Genomic DNA, 26366 nt, shown 5'->3' on the forward strand with positions numbered 1-26366 from the left:
CTGCGTAGTTACCTGCAGGAAAATTACTTGTGTTAGTCGACGCGCATGGCAGCTTTTTCTAATTTTGACAATTGAACTTGTTCCTGTTTAATTTTTGTTGTTGATTTCCTTCATTGACCTGTATGTAACTCCTGTCTGTGTTCGATAATGGCCTCGCAAAAGAGAGAGAGAGAGAGAGAGAGAGAGAGAGAGAGAGAGTGTGTGTGTGTGTGTGTGTGTGTGTGTGTGTGTGTGTGTGTGTGTGTGTGTGTGTGTGTGTGTGTGTGTGTGTGTGTGTGTGTGTGTGTGTGTGTGTGTGTGTGTGTGTGTGCGTGCGTGCGTGCGTGCGTGCGTGCGCGTGCGTGCGTGCGTGCGCGCGCGCGCGCGTTGAAATACCGCAACTAAATATCGCATCGCGTTGTGAAACGGCGATGGTGAGAGGAAACGCGTCTAAATTTCTCGCGGCTTTCTGTTCGACATTTCGGCGCCGTGAGCGCACCGCAGCTTCCTCAGTAAACATGGTGCTTTAATCTGCGATTTTCTCGGCGGTCAAATTCGTCTCTTGCGGCGCAATGACAGCGATATATTTCCCGAAGAGCATACGTTTATTTGACCTCGTATGAGCACGTTATGGTATTCTTAAATCAAATAACAAAGGATGACCATTCGACGACTTTAACAATGCCCTTCCTTTATTCCGTATCAGCATGAGCGGAGCCCGAGAAAAAAAAATAAAAAAGGAACACTTGTGGTAGTGAAGTTTCCGGCGAACATTTCGCCACCTCTTGACGAGCGGCTGCTCTTCGCAGAGTGGAATAACTGAGGTGAGTGGTTAACATAGCGAATGATGAAGGTGCTGTATACTTTTCACTGTAACTTGTGGCTTTTTCTTGTGTCAGGCAGGTGAAATTCTGCCTCCGGGAGGAGCCTCCTTTCTGCTTTCGGGTCCGCCGGATAATATTTGTAACCTGCAACAAATTTAAGCACAAATGTCGAGTGGCTTCCACACGCAGGTAAGAAAGAAGACGGCGACGTGGACGAATGCCGCAGTCTGCGTTCCGCGTCCCTGAGCGGGACGCGTGTTGGGGCCCTTACACATGCGAGAAGAAATTAGAGTATGCGTCTTCTGAGTGGTATCCTTAATGAGCACTCTTGAAGCTGTACGAAACTGAGCTGCCCGCTTCATACTTTCCACATTTTTGCCGTACTGCCTGCAGCGTCTCTTGAGTAAAGGCCGATTTCGGCATGCCGTCGCGCCGTAAAAATGTACACTTATGCCTTTATTATAATAATTGAGCTTTGAAAGATCGAATCTCACCGTTGCTCTTGATGCAGGCGACCAAATAAATTAATTGAAATTCATTTATTTAATGGTTCGTAAAGAGTAATGTGACTGTGGTATCTCATTTGAACTAGCCACAGAGCGAGAGTGTGTTTTACTGCTCTTCTAGTTTTACTTATTCATTTTTGCACTTTTTAAATAAAACGGCTGTTCACGCGGCAGAAAGGTGCATCAGCGACCTGCACCACTTGTTGCCATGGCCTAGTTGGTTCATACTTCTTGTGGTGGCAAACAAAACACAGCTTAACAGAACATAGTTCCCTTCAAATAAGCAGTTTTGGTCAAAAGTTGTGTGATTAGTAATCATAAGTGAACGAGAAAGGAAGGGGTCCACTACAAAGTGCTGGCGTTTTTTTTTTTTTGCTTTTTGCTTTCTTTACGGGGCAGCCCCCCCCCCCCCCTCACTCTCTGGATCCGCTCGATGGACGCACATCGGGTAACTTTAACTGTGGTGGAACGTGGGACACCAAACCAAGTACATTGCCTGCGTGTATGTGCCAAAGGTACAATAAGTTAGACACACTTTGGTGACACTTACAGCTCCCAAGTCTGTGAAACGCTTCTGCCACTCGCGTCATAGTTTTGAAGTCCCTGGTACGGAGGAACTCGATGAGCCAGGACGTGCCTCTGCAGAGGAGCTTCTTCAGCACTAGTCGAACGCTTAGCTCGGGCAACTTCTTCATCGCGCACTGCAATCATTCAACACGGCACGTTACTTTGGTATGCTTAGACAATTTTGCTTTACCGCTCTATCGACACACTATTCTTTCTTTTGATGTATGTTGTGCTTTGCAGCCTCAAAGATAGAGTTCTGGGGAGCAACGCTTCGTGGGCCAAACCAGAAATACGAAAACGAATATGTGCGGAAACAGACCTGCGACATCAGCTAAAAAAAAAAAAAAACAGAATGAGGAACACCTCATTCCTGTCTCGTTATTATCATGTTGGCGAATGCAGTTGACTTATGGAGAGAACAAAAAATTGCTCTACTCGCTGCAGTGGTTCGGTGGTTATAGCGTTGCGTTGCCGAGTACGAGGTTGCGGGTTTGATACCCGGCCGCAGCGGTCGTACTTCGATGCCGAGTATGCTCGTTCGCCGCGCTTCGGGCGCACGTTAAAGAACGCCAGTCGGTCAAAATGAATCTGGAACACATCCAATACGGGCGTCCCTTATGACCCACTGGGACGCTAAACCACCACGTTTAATAATTTGTACTGTGACGAAACCTTGCAAAATACGGCACGCGTTGTTAAAGTGGAAGCTCTCGGTTCGATTGAAGATGAGTAAATTTATAAACGGGATTTGCATTGCATTGTGTGCACTTATATATTATTGTCTCTAAGCCTATAGACGAAGCGCGCGGCGCTGTCGCATTTTTCTGTCCGTCTGTTCGTTGTAGGTTCCTAAAGTAGGTTGACTTAGCAGAATCATCCGAGGGCAAGAGTCTTCTGCGACTTTCGGGGCGCGCTCAGCTTTTTGGTCGCTGGCGGTCAGATAGCGTGCATGGATTCAGACCGCGGGCAGACTCCCGCGGTTAGTCGCATATGCCTTTCCTACAGCATGGACGCTGGATACACAAAAAAAAAGAGAGAAAAAAAAAAGGTGTGGTCTGCCGCGTGCATCAAAAACGCCGTCATCCGCCGCGGCGCCACCAGTTCAGGACTGTTGTCTGGGATCGATATAGAAAATGCACCAGGAACGCGGTGCCTACAGCATATCAGTGCATGTGACTATGCCGTGGCCCTCTCATGTTCGTAGTAAGTGCTTTGTGAATATTCGAATCTTTCGAATAACGAATGAAATATTCTCAATCTTCGAATGGATTCAATCATGAAATCTAATAGCCAGTATCCGTGAATACGAGTATTTTAAAAATAGATTTTGAATATTTTATAAACCGTTGACTGAGGCTGGGCCTGAACCAAAGTGCGGCAAATACCATCCCGGCGTCCGTAGTATGGACAAAACACGAGAAGTTCAGGTATGTAGAGCACGCTGTACATCGTTCGAGGAGCCAGATCTTGGCGGCTAAACCGCCATCATTCGCACTCACCGAAGTGTTTCTGAGAAGGCGAACAAAGTGCTTGTTTGTTCACGATGCTTTATTTATGATAGAAGCTTGCTAACGTCGCGAACGGGGTTGCGAATATACTAAGGTGTCAACATCGTTTTATATTAACGCGAGAAATTTTAGCTGTTCGTTATACCAGAACTGTTCGATACTCCATTCGTTTCCATTAGGTTCTCGCCCTATTTGATTCGCATATGTATTCCATTCGCTCTCAACGATTACTACTCCCGCACCTCTAGTTTGTAGCGTTGGCCCTCAGCGCTATCTAAGGGTTTCCGATTATAATAGCTGAAGCAGTGCGTCATTTGCGCCTTGGTTGTACCTGAAACGCTGTGCTGACAGGCACGAGCCGCAAGTGTATATATAGCAGCGCTCTCGGCCTAAACCCTCTAAAGCAAAAATAACGCATGCCTCTTCCTTCTTCATTCAGTGCACCATGCATAGCAACTGTTAGTAGTGCTGTAGCCGCTTACCACAATAGCTCTCATCAGATCTATCAGCATCTTGTCCTGGAAAGATAAACAGTTATGTTTCACACTTCGAAAATTATGGCCACTTAGCGTGTCACGTAATGCGTTCGCTTACGCTGTACTTACTTTATCAGCACCTTGTTCGAAGCACATAAATTGGTTGAGGTCAATGCACTGCAAGGAACACAAATGAACGAATAAAGTTGAAAATCGTGAGAAACATGTCAGAAATATCGGCTTAGATCATGTGCAAAGAGGAGTATGGGTTAAGGAGCGCGAAATAAGTGGGTCTTTCAGGAAATAAAGCGCAGTGTTCTTTCGGCATGGGTCCCAAATGACTCGAGCGCGTAAGTGCTGCACTGACTCGCATTGTGTACGAGCACTGTCGATGCCCATCTTTCAGTGCTGCTCTTTTGTGCCGATGAAATTCATCACGCGCGCGGGCGCATATTCATACGGCATTTTTCATGTTTTGCGGGCTTTCTCGCCTCGCTGAAAAAAATAAATAAATAACCAACACACCCGATCTGTACTTTGCTAGAACCATTTAGTTTTGATGTCCCTTACGATTGTGTACAACTCCCAAGTTGACATTTTGATAATTAAAACCACAAGTTAAGATATCACTAATATTAATTGACCATAGATATCAGAAACTAAAATATTACTGGCGGTTTCTCAAGTGGACTCGAAAGAACACGCACTTGGTGTTATTCGCGTAGAATGATACGCGTTTTTCGTCCATAATATCTCGGACACCCTGTATACCAGATTTCTTTTTCCTTTTTTTTCCTTTTTTTCATAGCATCGACTATTTCGTTAATTCTTTCTTCGCACTCTGCCGCTTCTGTTGAGACTTCATTTCTCTGTATACAGCCGACTTCTGGAATGTATTGCTACCGATTTCTGCACTTTTTGCCTTTTGTTCAGCTTGTCTGTTTGGTCACCTGCTGGGAACCATCGTGGCAGGTACCCATTCTCGGGGATCAGTCACGAATATGTTTACATAACCAGCGGGCCGAGTTGTGTATTCAGGCGCACATACCCATGCAACGGCACATACCGAGTGACCCACGTTGTTATGAGATAACCGACAAGACAGCTGCAGCCAGCACCCGCAAATTGAGAGGAAGAGGCGAAGAAAGCTTCTCTGTAAAGTGAGAACTTGGGCTCCCAAATTAGTCGGTGACCCAAGTAATTCTTGTCAGTGAGAATCAGTGCGGCCCTTTTCACGCGATTAGAATTCTCTGGGGGCTTCACCCAGTTTGCCGTATGTATGCTTGTCCGTACCTAACCTCTTTGACGCCAACTTGGGTCACTGTGTATCAGGCACTCTGCGTGAGGGAGACGCCTTGGGCTTGTAGTGCACCTGCTCACAACAGCCGCCTGAATGCAGGAATTATTCGACCTTTATGGGAACACTAGCGGTATCCTCTGAAATCAGCATTTGTACGTGCCGCTCTTCAATGAACAACCAGCGGCGCGACTATCGACTCCAGACCCGGTGAAGAAGACGGCTCACGTGCATGTAAGCGCGAGAAAAGAACACACGGAAGCGCTCGACCTGAGCGGCTGCTCCAGAGATCCTGGGGCGCCACGGCTGGCCGGCCTAAATAAACCATGGCTGCCGCGGCTACCTCTTCGCGTCGCCTCCCACCATTTGGTGACCCGGACGAACGAGCCCAGCCATGCCAGCATCAATACATCGACTCTACCAAGGAGAGAGTGACGTGGCCTCACGCGGTCCGGCAGACGTCCAGCGGTTGTAGGGTGTTCGGGAATTATACATTGACATGCCGGACATCCGCTTCGTCCAGCTGGATAGCCACTTCTGTATCAACAATTAAGGTTCCAGGCCCCGGCTGGATTGCAGGGTCCGGCTGCCACCCCCTGGCACCGACTTCTACGAGGACTTGCGGGCAACCGTCCTTGCTCACTATACGCCACCTCGAGCGCTCAGCCACAACAGCTCTCGCCATTGTAACCGTCGCGTCATTCCGCGTCTTGCCGTCCCCGATCGTCCACCCGGGCCGACCGTTAGCACGCGCCGGCCGCAGCATCGAACGTCCGCGAACCTCCTCCCCATCTCAAAGGCAACTGCGCGACGACTCTGTCCAAGGAATTCGCTGGGACAAACGCAAGCGCTTTCGGCTGTTCTACGCCCCACCGGTCTCTTTCCTTGGACGTTTTCGCAAGCTGTCCGCTTTCCGTTCGGTGGCACCTTACTCATCGCCGATTCAGAGGTTTTCCCACCGGCTCCACTAGGCGCAAATTCCGCTCTCGCAGGCACGGCGACGCCACAAGCACAACCTGTGCGATGCCTTCAGCGACCACCACAACCCCTGATGCTATCGACAAACGAGCCAAAAATATCCTTTAATGTTTATCCGGTACGTGCTGGGCGGAATCGAACTCGCATCATATATATTCGTACAATCTTGTCAGGCACGCATCACGCACGGACTTCTCGGCGGCGCGGTTAGGCGGCACAGCGTGTCTCAACAGATGGATGCGCGAGAGAGGAGCCCTGCTGCAGTAGACGGTTCATACGTGCATGACGCGTTTAATCTGTGGAATTACAAGGTGTGTCGCTACATTGCTTCTATGCTACTCGCACTAACGTCGACATTGCGAGATGGGTTCTGCCGGATTTCTTTCATTTAATAAAGGAACACGGCAGACACAATTAGAACCAAAAAATGGCTACGGAAGCTCCCTCAGACGGTCGCTGATGCAGCGGAATATGATAACGTCCTCGGAAAAGTAAGATGTACACGATCGAACGTTTGCTATTACTGAACTGCCCGCTCATCAGGTCTTCCTCCCCTCGCGCGTCACCTTGTTTACCCACAATAAAGAATGAAGGGGCAAACCAGAAACAAAATATAAATAACGCGTATTGCAGCAGAACGGTCTCAAGTCAACAGAAGCAATGAACTGCTGCTCTTTATGAGCGACAAGCCCTTTCTTTTGCATATGGCGACACGAACGTCAGTGCGCTGACCTTTGTGCCGGAAAACTCGTTGTTATGCTCAAATGCACGCCGAGCACAAGATTTTGGCAAATGTTAGGCGCACACAAACGAGTTATACTTGCGTGCTCGCTTAAGAGTAAGGTTTACCTTTTAGCCAACTCCGATTTCTCGGTTCAAATGCACGGGAAACTCAGGAATGCTCTCCCTAATTTACCGCTTGACCGATTTGAATTAAATTATTTTAAATAAGCTAAAGTGCATGGACTTTAGGAACTAAATTTTTGATTTAGGGCTTCAATATTATGACGAAAGATTGCCCGAAAATCGGGAAGCTTCAAGAAAAATGGAAGCATGAATTTTTGAAGTCCGTGACTTTGCACCGAAACCATATATATCGCAATTCTGTAAACTGCATATGCTAGATCATCTGAAGTTGGCAAATGTGATGTTGTGCTTACAGCTTGCGTAAATATTATGACAATATTTACGAGAGTTTTGCGGAAGTCCTAAGGTGGTTTATTTCAGATGTGTAATACATCAGTTTTGTGATATCTAGAAGTCTATAGTAAGTATAGTTTATAGAATTGTGATAGTGTTTTTTTGTTGTTGTCTGGTTATAGATTTGTAGAAAATATTTGTATAATAAATATATTTTCATGAGCTCTGTCATGAACCACGGCTGCCGCGCAGACAACCAGGTGGAAGAAAGAAGAGAACGACGTGAGCCAAGCTGCCTCGGGACCGCTGGAAACGCGCCTATCAACCAGATTCATCTGATTCTGCGTTAAACACCTTGAGTGTAACAATATTTTATAATTATTGACAATTACGCATCAAGGCAAGAAATTCGGGACTCAAATGTAGACTGCATTCCTGGCCGATAGCGTGCGCACTCCACGCACCGCCCGCGACAGCGGCTGCGTTGCAAAAGATGTGTAAACGACCTGTTTATCTCTGATCTCGCGCGTTCTTTTTGTGAAAGATTGTGGTTATTAGAGATGCAAACATGCTGTATAGGTGCTTTCGTTTATTACTTGTTTAAACTTAACATTAATATTAATGATGAGAGAACTCGCCACACACGGTTCTGAAACCGGTACTTTCAGCTTCGGTTCCACATGCGCTGGTTACAGGTTTCAGTATGTCTTTTCTTTTCAAACAAACAGCGCAGGAACATTCTTTTTTCTGCAAGATGTTCTCCAATGAACCGCACATCTAATAATACAAACAAGCTTTTTTTTTTTGTTCAGGAAAGAAAAAAGCGTTTTTAACATAGCCTCATACATTAACTATCGCCGCCACCTCACTGACCGCGGCGAACGATCCTACGTTAGACAGCAGGATGTTTAAATTCGTTGCAAACAATTGGAAAATGCGTGCTTACAATAGGTTTGTCTCACAGCGAGACGATCACACATACCAAGGCAGACGGAACGGATGCTATGCCTACGTGCGATCGTTTGCTTCGCGCTAAACTTCGTGTAAGCAATCATGCGCGCCAACTACAAGCTCTACGAGAATGCGTCATTTTCTCAAAGGTATTCCTAATAGAGCGGCCCTCGCGGTGTCCCAGGTAAAGCGGGTTGAAGAGGCACTCATCGCTGGTGTATCGTTGAGCTTGGAGTGGCTTTTCCTCACAACCGTGGTCCATTTGTCACGCGGACCTCCACGCAACTGTCTGGCGAGGAGTTTGCGTTCCACCTGCGAGCAGCGGCAGGCCACGTAACCATGCAGGCGACTCACGTCTCTGACGTCCAGAGGGTCGCTGAAGGTGACGTTGACGGTGCTGCTGCACGGGGTCGCCGGCAGCAGCTGTCGGTCGCACGTTCCCTCTCCCCTCTCTCGCTCGTTACAGGGCCTTGGCAGCAGCACCTTGAGCGCCGGCACCACCACTTGTGACACTGCAGCGGGAAAAGCATGCATGCATTTTGAGGGACGTGCTTTGGAACAGTCAGGCTAAAATGTTAGTTCTGTACCGATCGAAGGTCAGGATTCGAGCTAGGAGTTATATAGCGAACGACCTCGAAGGGGAATGGCGCTCGAGACAGGGCAGGCGAATGCGGGCAAACGCGCACACACAGATTGCGCTGAACGGCTCAACAGCAGGCGTTTGTGCTCGAACTCTATAGGGGACGGGGACAAGAGACGAGACAGGTGCACGCTGCGCTTGTGTACGTCTCGTAGCTTGCGCGTAAACGCCAGCCGTCGTGGAATATGCTAATTCACCCAACCTAGTATACCGTACACCCACAGCGCTGCTACGTTATATATATGCGACAGATTATTTGTGACATTTACACATCTTGCAGCTACGGCCGTGTCCTTCTACCGCTAAGAACAGTGGTCACGGGTTTTTTCTTGCTCGCCGCGACTGTCACATTCAGCCGGTGTACAGAGGTTTTCGCGGGCATCAAGTGGGTTCCAGCAGTGTACGCAGGAGACCTTTTTTTCTTCTCAACAATTTGCTATATTGATCATAAAAGGTCTCATTACACATAGCTTTGCCACTTATTTTCCTGCGTGATACCTAGTCCTAGTCTAGTTTATCATGAATATAAATCACCCAGTCAAACTAAATAATACAACACTGTCGAATATTCGTTTCCGTTCGAGTATACGCGTAAACATATAACATTTATTATCACATTGAAGTATACAGGGGACAAAGACCAATGCAAGTAGCGACTGTTCCGAACAGTTCTCGCTGCAGTATAGAGGTGTAAACAAAATTGGGCAGGTTTTACTGAAGGGCGAAGTTTTGAAAGCGATAGCATGGCTCAGCTTTGCGCGGAAGCTCCTCGGACGGCGTTCTAAGTGGGGGCGACATGTTGGCGCGACGCAGCAGGCGAGGCCGTGTTGCAGGAACAGCGCCCTGGCAGTTACTAGGCGTCCCACAATGCTAGTGTGATGAGAAACACTAGCATTTTAACGCGATAGCGTTAAGGAGCTCGTGTCGCAGAAAAGCCGGTGTCGTCGGCGTCGGCGTCGGTGTCGGCGTCGGCGTCCGCGGCGTTGGCCGTGAGCGATAAATCACGGCAGGCACTTCATAAATAAAAAGCAACTTCCAAGATGGGCTGGGTGGGAATCGAACCAGGGTCTCCGGAGTGTGAGACGGAGACGTTACCACTGAGCCACGAGTTCGATGCTTCAAAGCGGTACAAAAGCGCCTCTAGTGAACGCGGTGTTACCTTAGAAGGCTCAGGCGTGCGTCGCTTGCTGAGGCGCGCATTTCGTTGTCGCGCCGAACGCTGCGTTGCTTGACGCTCACCGCGTCCGATGCGGGGCGCGTTGTCGCTGCGCCGTAGCCCAATACCCCTTGGCGGGTCGACGGGAACGCTGTCGCGTTCCACTCTTGAAGGCGAAGCTTAAGCGTCCTCCAATTTTTGTTTGCTTTGTTTGAAAGCACAGAAAGCTGTACATATTGTTCCTACGTTCCAGTGATTATGTGTATTTCTTTCTATCTTATTGCACTTTCTCATCCTCACCGTTGCGTCTTAGTTATTTATGGTGGCTGTACATACCCAACTGTCCGTTTCCGTCGTGTCGAGGGAAAATTCACCTCGTCAAGCTACGAACTCTAGTAGCTTTTAGTGAATGCTCCTTCCTTTCAAGAAAGCACAGGAAAATAAATAAAGGGAATTGAACTCTCATATTTAAAAATGTCATGTGATGTATGAGAACATGCGGATTTTTATATGGGATCTATATTTGTTTAATTATATGCAGTTATTGTGTTGGGGGTTATGGGGCGCATATAGTTTTCTTTCTTTTTTTGATAGGGAGCCGCTGTTATTTCTAAGAGGCACCAGCTCCTAATCGAACGCACGGAGCAGATGACTCCTAATCAGTGGTTGCTTCTCATTCATTCTCATTCTACCTCCTTCAACGACGAACTGCACTGTACGTGCATCGGTTGGTGCGCTGTTCGTGTGCTTCATTGCTGTCTTTGTGATCACTTTTCAGTTTGTCATATTCTAGCTGCTCAGTTGACTGACGTTCAGTTGTAAAGGCCATTACATACGTCCAATAATGTATAGTATAAACCCTCTTTTCTTTGTACCAAACAGTCTATTCACTCTGTTTAGAAATGAGAACTTTTTGTGGTATTTGTTCTCGTGTTCTAAATTCGTTTTTCTCGCATATTGCTATTCTATCGGAAAATTTATTTTATCGGACACCCTCAGTATTTTCGCGTTACGTCGGAATACTTTTTTGCGTTCGACGTCTTGTTTGCTGATAATGAACCCGTCTGACGCATGTTGCTACTGCGCATGCTGAGTGAGCTAAACAACAATTGGGGTAGTGGCGTGTCGAAGCTCTGTTTAAATTATACCCGTATGCTATGTTGAGACTAACAAAATGAAATGATGGGTTCTTACGTCACAAAAATCGTGACCTGATTATGAAGCACGCCGCTGTGGGGGGACTCGGGATTTATTTTGACCAGGTGGGTTATTTTAAGGTCCACCTAAATATAAGTACACGAGCGTTTTTGCATTTCGCCCCCATCGAAATGCGGCCACCGAGTCCAGGACCGAACCCGAAAGCTTGAGGTCAGCAGCGCAACGTCATATAGCCATTGAGCTACCGTGGCGGGATTTTCAGGCTAATATATAACTATGTTGTATTTCGATCGTGAGACCACGAGCAGCAGGCGCCATTCTGTGGTGGCTTATGCCTGATAATGACTTTAAATCGCTCACACCAATCAAAGGGCTGCCAAGTAGAAACACTAAATCAGTTTAAAGTAATTATTCTTCTATAATTGTGATTTCTCTAATTTCATGACGATAGATTGATTATTAGGCGAGAAAATGAAAGGCAGAATTCAGTTTTGAAGAAATGTTGCTCCGGTAAGTCAGTGTGAATTAAGTCACGGATTTAGAAGCATATTTTCGTATTTGGTCATTCGTGGCTGAGTAAAAAATATCCGGTTGCGAACTGTAGTCTTTGGCTCGCTTATCATGCACTGTAATCAGTCTTTACTGATAAAAAAATTAACTAGACCTGTGCAGTGCGTCCAAAATCTATGACGCCCCGTCGTGTCGGTGCGGGAACTTCAAGTTGGCGGCGCCCCTTGTTCATTTTTGCGTCTCTGCAATGACGATTGTCTGAAGAAAAATGTACACGCGTATGACCGAAGAATTGCGATGAGCTGATAAAGTGCGGATAGCGCGACAAATTTCAAATGATAATTCGGGGAGTGCTTGGTCAGTGGTGTGATTTCATCGGTTGGTGCCTAGGAATATTGAACTTGGGACATCTTTATGCGCCTGTTCTCAAGCGAACTTTCTATAGTTAAAGTGAAAAAGTAAGCGCATACCTCTTGGAAATAACGTCCTGAATGCGAAGATCAGGGGTTTTCTCAAAGCCGTGAGAATTTTTTTCAGCGATCGTTTGGAAAATATAGCGTCCATGAGGCACTGTAAAGAAACGAAGAAAAAGAAATCATGCACACCAAATGCGCTGTTGGCATGGCGTGACGCGAAGCTCCGTGCAAATGCATAACCGACGTTTCGGATTGCGCTTATGCGTTTTATTTATTTATTCATTTAAATAAAACTGTCAATCTCAGGTGAGATGAAGTCGGAAGGACACGCATATAATATCGTATTACGTACAGTTGCGAAAAAAAAATCAAGTGTCTGAGAAACATCACATATTCGAAAGCGTTTATAACAAATTGCTCAGGGCTTCCGAAATAATTAGTTATACAGGCGACTTCGTTGTAAAGTCGAACACCGGACAGCTTGCAGTAGAACCAGGGCAGAATTATTCCTTCGTTCTACAGGTCATTTCGTTGTAGAGGAGTTCGCTGTAGGAATATCTATATTCGAAAATATATAGCGAAAATCTGTGACACCACACTGAAGTACCAATGCTCGGTTACAACGCGACATCTAAAAAGAAATGAAAATCTGACAAGTTCTTCCTCTGTTAATCACCCTATATTATTGCGAAATTAACAAAAGAGTTATCGAAGAATATCTTATCGGTCTAAACAGATTCAGTGCTTCTTTTTATCGTGCCTTTAAGCGCATTTACATGCTCGTAATGCTCAACCAACTTGCCTAAGTATAGCTGTGTTGACCAACTCTTCAAGACTTCAAAACACGTTAGAATTGGTAACAACATATATATATATATATATATATATATATATATATATATATATATTACTTACAACTATACTGAGGCAAGTTGGTTGAGCATTGCGAGCATGTAAACGTGCTTAAAGACACACTAAAAGGAACACTGAATCTGTATAGACTAGTAAAACATTCTTTTTTTGTTGATTTCGCGATAATATAGGTTGATTATCAGAGGAGAAAATGGTCAGACTTTCTTTTTTTTTTATTTCGCGTCGTAACTGAGCGTTCGTACGTCAGTGTGATGTCACAGATTTTGGAGCATTTTTTTTTCACTGATAGACAATTCACTAGAAGCGCAAGGAGACGCCGTCAAAACGTTTGACGTCACAGCGAGAACGGTGTCGCCACCCGTCGTTCCTATCTTTTTCCTGGCTTGCCCAGCCTCTTCTCGCCACATTTTACTAGCACAGGGCAGTTTACTAATGCACACGCTTACAAGAGTGTCTACGCTTACCCCGAAACGTGTAACACAGCACTAAACGAAAGGAACGAGGGAGTGGATATTATATTGTTGCCACAAAGAATTCTCAACTTGGAGCTTTTGAGCTTCTTCCTCTTGGCCTATCAATACACGTGTAGGGCCCCTGTCCACGAGAAACTGCTTCCCTGCGCGCGACGCGAACGTTTTTAGCCTCGCCTGTGCCAAAACACGCATTATTAACGACGGAAGAGTGCTACCGTATAGACTGGTGTAAAAGCCGTACCCGTGTAAGGGCCGCACCCCCAACGTGGCAGCCCGAAATTTGGAGAAAAAAAAATCCATCTGAGAAGCAATCGCGTTCGGTGCCCCTATGCCGCGCGCGTGCATCGGCGAATTTTCGCGCGCTGCGTACTTCCGCGTGTCGCTGCTATATATGGCGAGAGCCATGCAGGGAGTGCACAATACCCGGGGTGTGCACAAGTCGTCGGCTGGGCTGGCATCAATTTGAGCAAAAGGTTCGGTTCCGCGTAAGGGCTGCACCTCGTCAAAATTGTAAAAAAGGTGCGGCCCTTACACGAATCTAGGAGGTATACTAGGCGTCTCGACAATGTCGGTCGCAGCCTTACCGGTGGTTGCATTGACAACTTAGTCATTCTTGTGGCTGTTGGGAGTAGAGTAGAGCCGGTTGTACTTGTTCAAGTCAAGCGTCGCAAAATGCACCTGGGGGCATATGCTCATTCCTACTCCGCCAAATTTCGCCATATTGTCGAAATCTGCCATGTTGGCGTTTTGAGACAATAGGAGAGGCCTGAGTAGCCATGTGAGCCAATCGGAGAAGACAACATCGGGAATGTGACCATAAGCGCACGCTAATGCTAGAACACCCCACCCCGCAGCGCTGCTCAGAATTTCACACCGACAAATTGGCAAAGTCTGGGGGAAGGAAGGGAGGAAAAAAATTTTTCGTTTTAAAAAATACAGATTACTCGCACTGTTGGGATCAATGTTATATGAACCACTTAATTTGCAGGGATGTCTGGCTATCAGGATCATTTGGGGTTCTGCAAGGCGTTACCAGATAGACCAAGATGTTAGTGTAAGAAAATAAATATTGTGTGTTGAGCAAGACGACGACGATAGTATGACGGCTATGGTATGATGACTGATTAAATAAGCTGCGGCGAATACGCATTGTAACATGTTCCTTTAGACCTGGCTCGATCTTGAAAGTGGTAGAATAGGTGGTGTTCAAATCCACGCTTCAGAGACGGCTTCCTCCGATTAGCAGAAACCAATCTCAAAGGCTATGCTTTTGCTGACTGCATGCGCCAGAATTGATTGCAGAGCCGGAAACACGTAATTGGTGCCCCATGTTCTGCGCAAGCTGTCCCGAGGAAATGTCGCGCTCTCACTTTTGTCAGTAACTTTGTGCTATATGCGACGTACCTGACGCAGAAGAAATACGTTGACAAGGTTGACAGTGATTCACGCTCTCCACTGGATGCGTTTGTGGCCTAATGAAAAATGGCGTGCGCGCGTATGCTCTTGTTTTTTAAACAAATTGTTGCCATGCGATGTGGCGCTCGAGCTAATCATCTCAGAGCGCAAGATGCCGTTGACACGGGAAGTACGTACGCATATATTCCATGCGATCCACTCGCACGACCTGCGTGTCCCGATGCGTGTTGAATGTTGGGATCGGAACCACTGCCCCCCTTAATATGGTTGGACACCCTGTATACACATAGGTATCACGTAGCCATTTTTGTCAGTGAAAACGCCGTGTTATTAATGCGACAGCGTTAAGGGCCTCGGCCGTGTCGCAGAAAAACCGGCGTCGGCGTCTCGCGTCGACCGTCTTTTCGACAAAGATAATTTCGAAGCAAGCATAACCAACCACTTTTTTATCACCAAAGTTGCTCATACTTTGTCTTTCATTCTTTACAAAGTTATTCCTCTGACTTTTGAGAATGACAGTCCGCAAACAAATCTCATGCAAAAAAAAAAGGAGACAACACTGACAGCGCATAAATTTCATGTTAGATCTTCTGAGACTGAAATATTAAAAGTGCGAAACAGCAATAGCAGATCGGCCCACACGAGAGTCCGCGTTTCCACCAGAAAGCTCGAGCGCCTTCGTGCGCAGCGTTCGCCGCGAGCGTTTCCCGGCAAGCGTTACCGGTACACAAGCTGCAGTTGCCGGAAAAGCAGTCGGCGATCTTTGAATGCTGTCGCGTTCCACCTTTTACAGGCGAAGCTTAAGCGTCCTCCAAATTTTTAAGGTGGTTTCCTCGCGCTGGCCTTGTGTGCAGCGCGAGTAATGCAGCGGCGGTAGTGTGCGAGGAGGAGGCGGCCTAACGAGGACACAACGACGTCGTAGTTGATATCGCCGACCTCGCCATCATAACGAAAGGGTGTACAAAGCAACTCCGGTTTCGAGGTTTGAACTACTGAAAAAAGAAAAGAAACAAAGGAAACACACATTATCGTGGCTCGGCATTTATTTATTTATTTTAAATTTTTGTACGCCCCCTATAATAATAATAATAATAATAATAATAATAATAATAATAATAATAATAATAATAATAATAATAATAATAATAATAATAATAATAATAATAATAATAATAATAATAATAATAATAATCTATTTTTATGTCCACTGCAGGACGGAAGCCTTTCCCAGCAATCTCCATTTACCTTGTCTTGTACTAGCTGATTCCAGGTTGCGCCTCCAAATTTCCTAATTTCAGATATCGACCGACCACATACAATGAATTTACGCAGCACTTTTATCTCGGCAGGAGAGACTTTCCTCGCAAGAAGTTAAACAGAGCGCAGGTGTTGACCCTCAGATTATTGCCAACAGGCTCGTATCCCAGCCCGGCTTTATTCCACAAGCTTTATCCCGACACGTATGCCACTAGTTCTTGCAGGCACTGCAATGACTTCGCTAGCCTAGACCACATGCTCTGGCGTTGCCCCTAGTTGCGAGACACAGAACAGATCAATGCGGACAAGTGGCTCTCCGCTATCAAGAGCCCCGATGCCGAGGCGCAACTATGGGCTGTCCAGAGGGCCCACGATGCGGCGGTCGGGCATGGCCGGACTGTCCCAACATGGGAGCAGCCTGCAGCGTGCTGAGTCGCGTACCTCAGGGCTTTCATTAAAGTTTCGCATCCAGCCATCCATCACCCCATCCAGTTTTCTGCCGTCCTCGACTGCATTTCCCTTCCCTTGGCACCCGTTCTGTCACTCTAATGGTCCACTGGTTATCTGTCCTACGCATTACATGACCTGCCCAGCTCCATTTCTTTCTCTTAATGTCAGCTATGATATCGGCTATCCCCGTTTGCTCTCCGATCCACTCCGCTCTCTTCCTGTCTCTTAATGTTACGCCTGATATTCTCCGTTCCGTCGCTCCTTGCGCGGTCATTGTTTTCGAGCTTCTTTGCCAGTCTCCTAGTTTAGGCCCCATATGCCAGCACCGGTAGAATGCACTGATTGTACACCTTTCTTTTTAATGATAATGGTATTTCCCATATTTCTGACGCGCCCTTTATCTCGAACGGCGCGCAAGAACTCGACAGCACCGGTAGGCCGTTGCGACGTGACGTCACGTGAGGCGTACAGGCGTCGAGTGGTCGATCTCCAAGATGGACACGGCGCCCGTCGGTTGCGGATTATCCGGAGCACGCCATGAAGCTGGCGATGCGCGATGGAGTTTGCTATATACTGCTGAACGCACCGTGGATCGTATGCACGTTGGACGCATGCAAGAGTGAGCAGCGCATACTTACGTTGGCAAGTTTGTCCAAGGCCAGTTTTATGTAAGCCTGCGAGAGTAAGTGACGTGTCAGTTTCCTTCCTAATGCAGTTACTAGCTGCTAGCGAGGTATTTCTCGATCAACGCTGGCAGAGCTTACTTAGCTGTTAACACTTTCATACATTTTCGATGCGGTCCGCATTTTACACTCAAATTCACGAATCAAAGCAAGTGACTGTCTCTGTCTACGTGCACAATCGGTGCGCCATATTCGAAAAAAATTAAGAGATGCCTGTTAGGCGGGAATGGATTAGAATCCTTTTTATGATACATTGTACCAAAGCTGCTTCGCACCGAAGGTATTTGTAGGCCGTATGAATTAGAAGCACATAGCTCATGTGTTCCAATTTTGGCAGATTGGTGCAAAAACTTTGTCGATAAGACTCTAATTGCGAAAAAAAATAATCAAGAACGCATGTTACCTGTCTGCGCTGTGTTGGAAAAACGCAAAAAAGTTTCAACGTCGAAGAGAATAGCGCAACTGTGTGCATCCAAACACACGTCTTTCTCACGGGTCCGGCATGTTCGTTTTGCGCTGGAAGTTTCCGTCCCGTGTGCCTACGGGTGTATGCGGTACAGCGGTATCTACAGAAGCAATTTATCCGGGGCACGACTCTGAACGGTTCAACAGAAGTTGCGTAAATGTACCTAATTCGCGTGCCTTCCTGCCGTGCATAAGCAATCAGGACAGCGGTATAGGCACTACCTCCAGGACGCTTAAGATGGACGGATTAAACGTTACATAAAAGAGTAAGAAAAATTCGGGGTTCATTGGTAAATTACGCTTCCGCACTGTCAAAGAAGCCAACTTTAACGAGAGAGCATAGGCCTGGTAAGACAGTAAAGATGCAGAAACAAAAAAGTGGGGACGCCGCCTTCAAGTTCCCGCAGCACCTAGCCGTGATGCCACGAATTTTATTGTTACTGGTACCAGGTTGTGTTCTATAAAAGAACCAGTCACTGAAATTAGCAAGTTGCAAGAACTTGTACTGAGCCCGAACAGGCCGAATACGAGAAGGTGCTTTGAAATATGTGACGTCGCTCTGGCTTACCAGTACAGGAGTTGCGGCGCGAATTTTTTTAAAGCTTTTATCCTCATTTTATTTCCTAATAATCAATCTGTTACTGCGAAATTCAAGATTATAGAGATTTGAAAGAACGCTTTGCCAGTCTCAATTGATTTTACCATTTTTCTTTAGTGTCCCTGTAACACAATGACAAAACTTCACGCCGTCCTCCGGAGCGCATGGCCTCCGAGCTAAGACAGCGCAAGCCGCCCATTCTCGGAGGCCACGCGGAGCGTCGTCTCCTTCACGTGCAGTGGCGCGCCGTATCAATTGCTGCTCCAAAGTATTTCCTCACTAAAATTTTACCCTTAGTCCCAACGGAAGGCCGGTGATTAAATCATCATCATCATCACCACCACCACCACCACCATCATCATCATCATCATCATCATCATCATCATCGTCGTCATCAGCAGCAGCAGCAGCAGCCCGTTTTATGTCCACTGCAGGACGAAGGCTTCTCCCTGCGATCTCCCTGTCCTGCGCCAACCGATTCCAACTAGCTCCCGCGAATTTCCGAATTTCATCGCTCCATCTAGTCTCTTGGTGCCCATTATGTGACCCTAATGGTCCAACGGTTATCTAACCTGCCCATTACATGACCTGCCCAGCGCCATTTCTTTCTATTAACGTCAATTAGAATATCGTCTATACCCGTTTGCTCTCAGATCCGAAACACTTTCTTTCTGTCTCTTAACGTTATGCCTAGCAATTTTCTTTCCATCGTTCTTTGCGCGGTCGTTAACTTGTTCTCAAGCTTCTTTGTCAGTCTCCATTGCAAGTCTCTGCCCCATATGTCAGCACTGGTAAAGTGCACTGATTGTACACCTTCCTTTTCAATGACAATGGAAAGCTTCCAGTCAGGAGCTGGCAATGTCTGCCGTATGCGATCCAACCCATTTTTATTCTGTGAATTTCATTCTCGTGATCAGGGTTCCCTGGGATTAATTGACCTAGGTAAACGTACTCCTTCACAGACTCTAGAGGCCGACTGGCGATCCTGAACTCTTGTTCCTTTGCCCGGCTATTCATCATTATCTTTGTCTTCTGCATATATTCTTCAATCCCGCTCTTACACTCTCTCTGTTAAGGTCCTCAATCATTTGTTGCAATTCGTCTGCATTGTTGCTGAATAGAACAATGTCATCGGCAAACCGAAGGTTACTGAGATATTCGCCGTCGATTTTTACTCCTAAGCCTTCCCAGTTTAATAGCTTGAATACTTCTTCCAAGCACGCACTGAAGAGCATTGGAGAGATTGTGTCTCCATGTTTGACCCCTTTCTTTATAGATATCTTCCTGCTTTTCTTGTGTAGAATTAGGGTAGCTGTAGAACCTGTGTAGATATTTTCCAACGTATTTACGTAAGCGTTCTGTACTCCTTGATTACGTAATTGCGTAAATTAAATCAAGGCCGGTGGAATGCAAGGATGCCTTTCGCTGGAATATACTTATTTCTTATCAGCCACGGCTTACGGTCGGCCAATGATGATGATAAAGTGGGAGGAGCGTTGCTTGAACGAGATACAGACAGACTCGACACCTCGGGCTGGACAAAAAAAAAAAAAAAAGAAAGGGTTCTCTTTAGAAAAGTGAGAACATGCATCTTGGGCTGTTACTGTGATTTATCCGCGAAACTCATTATCGTTTGACCAAGAACAATTTGTTAGCATTGTATGGATAAATAAATGAATAAAAAAGAACAAAGCAGAAGGAAGACGTACTTTCGTTTTCCCACACATGTTCAGCACGTTGCCCAAGCACTGTGTGGGAGGAAAGGGAAAGGAAATTGAACACCGTCCTCACGCACCCTGGTTGTTCAGACATGTACGTCACGTCAAATAATTTGTGCATTTTCTGACAAAGATCAAAATTTAATTATTTTGCATGCCGAAACCACGATCTCATTGAGACACCATACTGGGGGATGAAATACGGTCACCTGAAGTAGTTCTTGATCTAGTTCCCTGGTGAAATGGCGCAATCCAGTCTGGGGGTCGGCTATGAATCGGGCGGTGAAATATACTGGTACCAATTTCTTAAAAATAAATTAAGGGATTCGTTAACGAACATCTCAATCTAAGTACGCGAGCGTGTTTCCACTTAGTCCCCATGGAATTGCGGTTGTGCCAGAGCCGGGATCGAACCCGCTACCGTGGTGGATATGACAAAGATTCACAGCAAGTGACTGAACTCGTTGGCTTTGATAATTTTGTTGGTTTATGTCTCCTGCTCACTAGTTAACTTTGTGCGTATGAAAAGCTTACAGTTACTGTTCAATAGAAACATCACAGTCTGTTAATGAAAAAGTCGGGTATAGGCTGTATCAGGGATGCAGCTGCAGTGGGATACGTGAAACGTCTTGTGCATGCTTCATAAGGTGCATGAGCACTATAGGGTACAAAGTTGACATAATCAAATGCGGACTTGTACATCCCTTAGAAAGCTTACACGCCTATCTGATATATTACAGCTAGTGGGCGTTCAGTTTCTGATTTCGCAGTGGTGCACGCTTTGTATTCGTAGTGGATGCGTTTGTATTGTAAGGCTCTTTCGGCACTATAGGGTGCAGAAATGACCCTTTATACTGGTGGCACCCGAGGCTGCCCTGCGACACTCGAGTCTGCCGCACTCGCTGTTGGGGCCTCTGCGCTTTTTTTTCCATCTCGAGCGCTTGCGTACGCTCCCTAGGGAAACGGACGCATTTCGCCGTGGTCGAAGTGACTCGGCATTTTTCTGCCTCGCTGCCCAAGTCTCTTCGTGCCATTTCTGGACCCTGCGTGTGGAACGCAGCGGCGCCATAGCCGAGTAAGCGTGAAATTTCTGCGAAAAGATTACACACTTACTCGTATAGGCCTTGAAATTCCTGATCAGCAGAAGTTTGAGTTTGACGGGTTATACCCACTATGGCTGACTAAGCTCGCTCAAACGGGTCCACTCCGGCTCGGATTGACAAACGTGCTGCCGAGCTATATGCCGCTCTCTGAACGCCGATCGAGATTCTAAATTTAGCTCCTATTGCGTCGTTCGTGGCGCGACAGATGCATGATCGAGTCGTGGCTTCTTTCCTCCACACGCAACAATGCCGAAGTATGTCGCGTATGTAGTACACGGTTGCAGAGGTATACGTAGTAATGGTATATCACGCTTTCGTTGCACGCGGTTTTAACGACCGATTCCTATAGTCCGAACTGAAAGGGTCGTGATGTGCAAATACGCTGGAACGTCAGCTACGTCGGCGACATCCTACTTTCCGCGTAACGCGGAAAACGCCTCCTTCATCACTGCTTAACGTCAGTTCATTCACGTACAAATGTATCGTAAGAATATAGCTTACCTCTTTTATACCTATCAGATCGGGAAAGCGTACCTTAAAGCATGAGTCTAGTGATACCTCACCTGAAAAAAGAAAGAAAGAATTATGCAGACCCAGCGCACAATTTCGAATGTGAAGCGGAGCTTTCGTGAAGCGGTTAATGAAGTGCTATAAGCTCGGCCCATTTCGTTCCTGCCTGTTTGGCGTAAACTGTCGCGCGAGCATGTGTTCTCGCGCACCCCATGTTTATGTTTACAAACAGAGTTCCCAAAGTACTTCCGGTTAAGCACTCTGAATTTTCTGAAACAATAAGAGTTACAATAACTTATAGCTATATAGAACTTTCCAGCTGGCACTAGCTTTGCTGCAGAGTTAGAGAATGTTTGAAGAGTGAATTTTACTGCTAAGTGCAGCAAGAAAGCTGCATGAATGAGTTCGACACGTCGAACACATTCTTTATATCTGAACACGAAAAGACCACGTGCTTATAGTATATTATAGGACAAAAGATTTAGATTTGCTTGGCCAACTTAAGGGTCAAAAATGCGTGACCGCAAGTTTTCTGTGGTGATTCATGAACGCGCTGCTGCCTCAGTATGGACGAAATGTCAAACGTATCGTCCGCTTCTTCGCCAATATACCGTTCTGAACATGTTCCATAGTACTGAAATTATCATCATTATCAGCACGCGGCGATTATCTGGAAGGGGTAGTAGGCGTTGGTAGAATAGAAGTATGCGTGTGATTGTAGCCTAATGGCGAGGAAAGTAAGCATAGAAGGGTTAGCAAGGTTGGCTTTATTGAACAAATTGTGCACTTGATGACGTATGTTTGTTTCAATGACGTTATTCAGATATTATTTGTTTAATGACCTCGCATTACGCGTGCGATGCGCGTAATGCGAAGACGTGGGATCGTTCCCCCACTTGCGGCAAGTTGTTTCTTCATACACTTTCATTTCCATTACTTTATCATTTCTCTAATTCAATTAGTAAGTACAAGTAATATCCCCTGTGTCGTTCTTGGTGTCTTTGTTGATTTCTTATGATATTCACTAACATTCACTTAATGGGACCAAGACAATGTTCACGGTAGTAACTAGAAAAGAAGCAAGCCTTCATTTTTCACACAACTTTCCGCTTCAACTGTTTATGTAAATACCTTGGATTTACAATAACAAGTAACTTAGAGCTTATATTGGCAAATAGCAGGTGTTTTGTTTCATAATTTCATAAGCTCGGATTTGTGTGACACAAACTTAATACCGCACCTCTTCCTTCCTGAAACAAAACTACTTGCGTTCATGCTGCAGAACAGTTATTAGGCCCATCTTTGAGCACGCCTGCACGGTGTGGGATCCCTATTCAAAAACAAACGTAGATGTATTGGAAGTGGTTCAACGTAAAGCTGCGTCAGTAATCTTTTTCCTGAATACAGGTGCACTAGGTTCACCAACAGGTATTATAAAAACTCCTGGAATGTAAATTTTACGAAGTCGGCTCTAAAATAACTAATGAATTAGCCGTAAATTCTGCCACATATGCGAGAGCTTTGGAAATCTGAAGCCCGAACCCTAGCCAAGCGCACTCTCCTGCTCCCTACGGCGCTGGAACTAAAAGGTTTAGTATTCTTTTTTTACCTCGGAGATTGACAGAATGAAAAAAAAAAGCTTTCCCGTGCATTCCTAATTAGCATTGAATCCGCAGAAATTACACATTCGTGGTGAATTTATCACATTGTATATGTCATATCTAGTCTAATTTGCATTTGTTAGGCCTGGATAAAATTTTAATTGTGCTTTCTTCCTCTCCTGCTTGCGGCAATGAAACCTCCAGTAGCAAATAAATAAATAAATAAATAAATAAATAAATAAATAAATAAATAAACTAAGGCTTAGACTTTTGAATTTCATTCTACGCACCAGAAAATTATCACAATTCATAACGGACTTTCTCTGAAGATCAGACTGTGATTCTTGAATGTCGCACAAGTCTCCATGGCGTTTGCATGGGTTTGCTTTTATTTAATCGAACACTAGTTCCGGTGCCTTTTAGCTTCTTTGTATCCATGGTATGCATCTCTGCATACTAACCACCGCCTTTAGCAATAGCGATGATTGAAGGCCGACGTCGGCCCTCCCCTTCCAGGTTTGGTCACTGCTTTGTGGCCAACCGCGAACGAGTGGAACGTAAAAGACTGCCAGCGAACAAAAGTGACAATTTAATGCAATCAAGATGAGCATTGATGTGACCCGGTTGGTGCGCATTGACTGAAGGAGAAACGGCGTAACGAATCTTCACTTCGTGCAGTTCATTGCACTGTTTCACATCCGTGAAATCGAGATATAAATCTCTTAATACCGGTTCTGCGAGAAACGAGCCAACTGTGCTTACGGTTTTGAGCGTTGGCTCCTGAAGATACCATGACTGCAGCCACGATGATAGAAAGCAGCGTCACCATTGGTGTGCCCATGGTGCCTGCAAGTTTGGAGAGGAAATACTAATCGGAAATCGCTGAGCTGAAGGGCAGACGAACATTAGAAGAACTGATGGCAGGCGAACCCTAAACAATGAACTACACATGATTGCTTTTGTTCGAGTCAGTTTCAGTTTCGTTTGCAGTGGCGTAGCTAGGTCGTCTGGCACCCGGGGCCCATAGGTCTTCTGTAACAACCCCCCTCCCTCCCGCAGGTGTAGCCGGCGGAAAGAGGGGTGTCACTAACACCAGTGAGCTCGCTGACCTTCCGACATGCGACGCCTTCCGACATGCTGACCTTCCTACATGACATCCCCCCCCCCCCCCCCACTGGCCCCTTGCACCCGGGGCCCACGGCCCCCCGGCCCCCCTTGTTGCTACGCCACTGTTCGTTTTGCAAGAGGCGCGTGTTCGTTTTGCAAGAGGCACGTCATGACGCAATATGGGGTCACATGGGAGGGAGCAGGACATCGCGAGGTCCCATGGCACTCGCTCAGGCTCGATCGTTTAGCTATGCCGAGCGATAGGAAGCAGGCTAGGAGCGCAGCGGATGACCGAGCGAACGGGAGCAAGTGTCACAGCGTCACAATCATGGTCACAGTTGCCTAGTCCCACCTGACCAACTTCCGCGTCATGACGTCACGACATACGTGCCTCCTGTGAAACGAAACCGAAGCGCGTACAAAGAAAAGCTATTATATAGTAATCGTTAAAGGCTCTCAGCGGATTCCTGACTACTGTTGCATCTATAAAACGCATGCATTCTTGAAGGGCTTATTGTATGGTATATGCCGGGCGTCCTAGTCAGATTTCCCTTTTTTTACGTGCGCTTAAATTGTTGTACATTGTAATCATTTCTCTTTCGCGCTCCCGCATGCCCAATGAAGGTTGCACTGTAAATAAGTTGTAGCAAATAATAGTGGTTTGTGCTTCGGGCGCATGATCGGCGCATTGCTAAAAATTAAACAAACAAATAAATAAATAAATCACGGTAAACTTGAGGCACCTCACCTTCGGCACCTGCCAGATCCCTGGGGATGACAATGTTCTAGCGTCCCGCACGATGGATGGCCACGGAATGTGCCAGAATGAAGAAGACTTCGACCGTACTTGTTTGCAAACTCTGTGCAAATGACGCTTCACAACAACGGCTTCGTCATCTGCAACCACGAGAATCGTGCTCCCCGCTGAGCCGACACCGGCGTGACATTTTCAGAGCATGCTATACCTCGCCTGTATCGGCGCCAAAGCCGCGAATTGGCCTCAACTTGGCGCCTCGTTCTGCGAATGTAGTTAGTTAAAGAACATAGCGCGAGTCTCCAACACAGAATTCGGTCGTTCAATGACGCTTATCGTTATTCATATGAATAATATATTACAACTAGTTATTATCAGAGAAGCGTCTGGTGTTCCAAGATCATGGGGCGGATGTCGTTTGCGTAAATCAAAAACAAGCCAAGAACAGACCCTTGAGTAACAGCTGGTGCACTGAAACACAATGGGAGGCGAAAGGCCACCTACCATTACCTTCTGCTGACGACCGCTAATATTAGAAGAAAACACGCAGAAAACTTTCGCACGAGTTCATAAACTGAGTAGTTCGACGTCTCTAAATAACACAAGGAGCAATCAGGGACGCCGTATAGTGGAAGATTCTATACAGATTAGTTTTGACCAGTTCTCTCAATACGCGCACCCATAGCACGATACACACGAGCGTACTAAAATGAATGGCTTCTTTCTTTCGCCATTTTCGCCCCTTTTCGTGGTGGTCGCTACAAAGGCGCCGATATTCTCCAACTCCTGCGAGCTGCGGGGCGCGCGTCCGTTGCCGAACGCGAGAGCTTTGGGGCGCCTGTGCGCATGCTGTGACATGGGCAGTTGTTACTCTTCTCCCGCCGCCCTCTCCCCCTGTGGTGGCGGTGGCGGGAAAGGAGGGTGGCAGACGATTACGCTAGAGCCCCCTTAAACTTCGTAAAGTAGCGACACTCTCCTCCTCCGCCTTCACTCCTTCTCGTTCTCCTCTCTTTCACGCTCCCTTCTCGACCTTGTCGCCGCCTACACTACTCGAGCGTAGCAATGGCGCCAACATGCGCTCCTCACCACTTCGTAGACCATGCCGTAGACTCCGTAGACGCTTCTCGAGCAAAAATGGCGCTGATGCACGGCGCGAGGGCCCACGTGATGCCATCAGGCCAATAGCGACGCGGCGTCGGCCTCGGCCAGAGCGCGCGATGGAGAGACGGCAGGCGGCATTCATCAAAGCGTG

General features: G+C 46.5%; 1 protein-coding gene across 2 annotated transcripts; it reads right to left on the reverse strand.

Moving 5' to 3' along the window:
* Positions 1-650: 650 nt before the first annotated feature.
* Positions 651-25443, reverse strand: LOC142589596 (uncharacterized). Of its 2 annotated transcripts, XM_075701084.1 has the most exons (11): positions 25109-25441; positions 24016-24099; positions 21644-21705; positions 20031-20069; positions 17214-17249; positions 12161-12260; positions 8581-8738; positions 3990-4037; positions 3867-3902; positions 1860-2010; positions 651-947 (listed from the first exon to the last, which is right to left on the reverse strand). In XM_075701084.1, exons 2-11 carry the CDS (start codon positions 24092-24094, stop codon positions 847-849), a joined length of 810 nt encoding a protein of 269 aa, XP_075557199.1. In that variant the 5' UTR covers positions 24095-24099; positions 25109-25441; the 3' UTR covers positions 651-846. The 2 variants fall into 2 exon arrangements, with proteins under 2 accessions (XP_075557199.1, XP_075557200.1); XM_075701085.1 differs by lacking the exon at positions 20031-20069 and having other exon boundaries at positions 25109-25443.
* Between the last annotated feature and the right edge of the window lie 923 nt (positions 25444-26366).

Source organism: Dermacentor variabilis, chromosome 8 (assembly GCF_050947875.1).
Source record: "Dermacentor variabilis isolate Ectoservices chromosome 8, ASM5094787v1, whole genome shotgun sequence".
Classification (NCBI taxonomy): Eukaryota; Metazoa; Arthropoda; class Arachnida; order Ixodida; family Ixodidae; genus Dermacentor; species Dermacentor variabilis.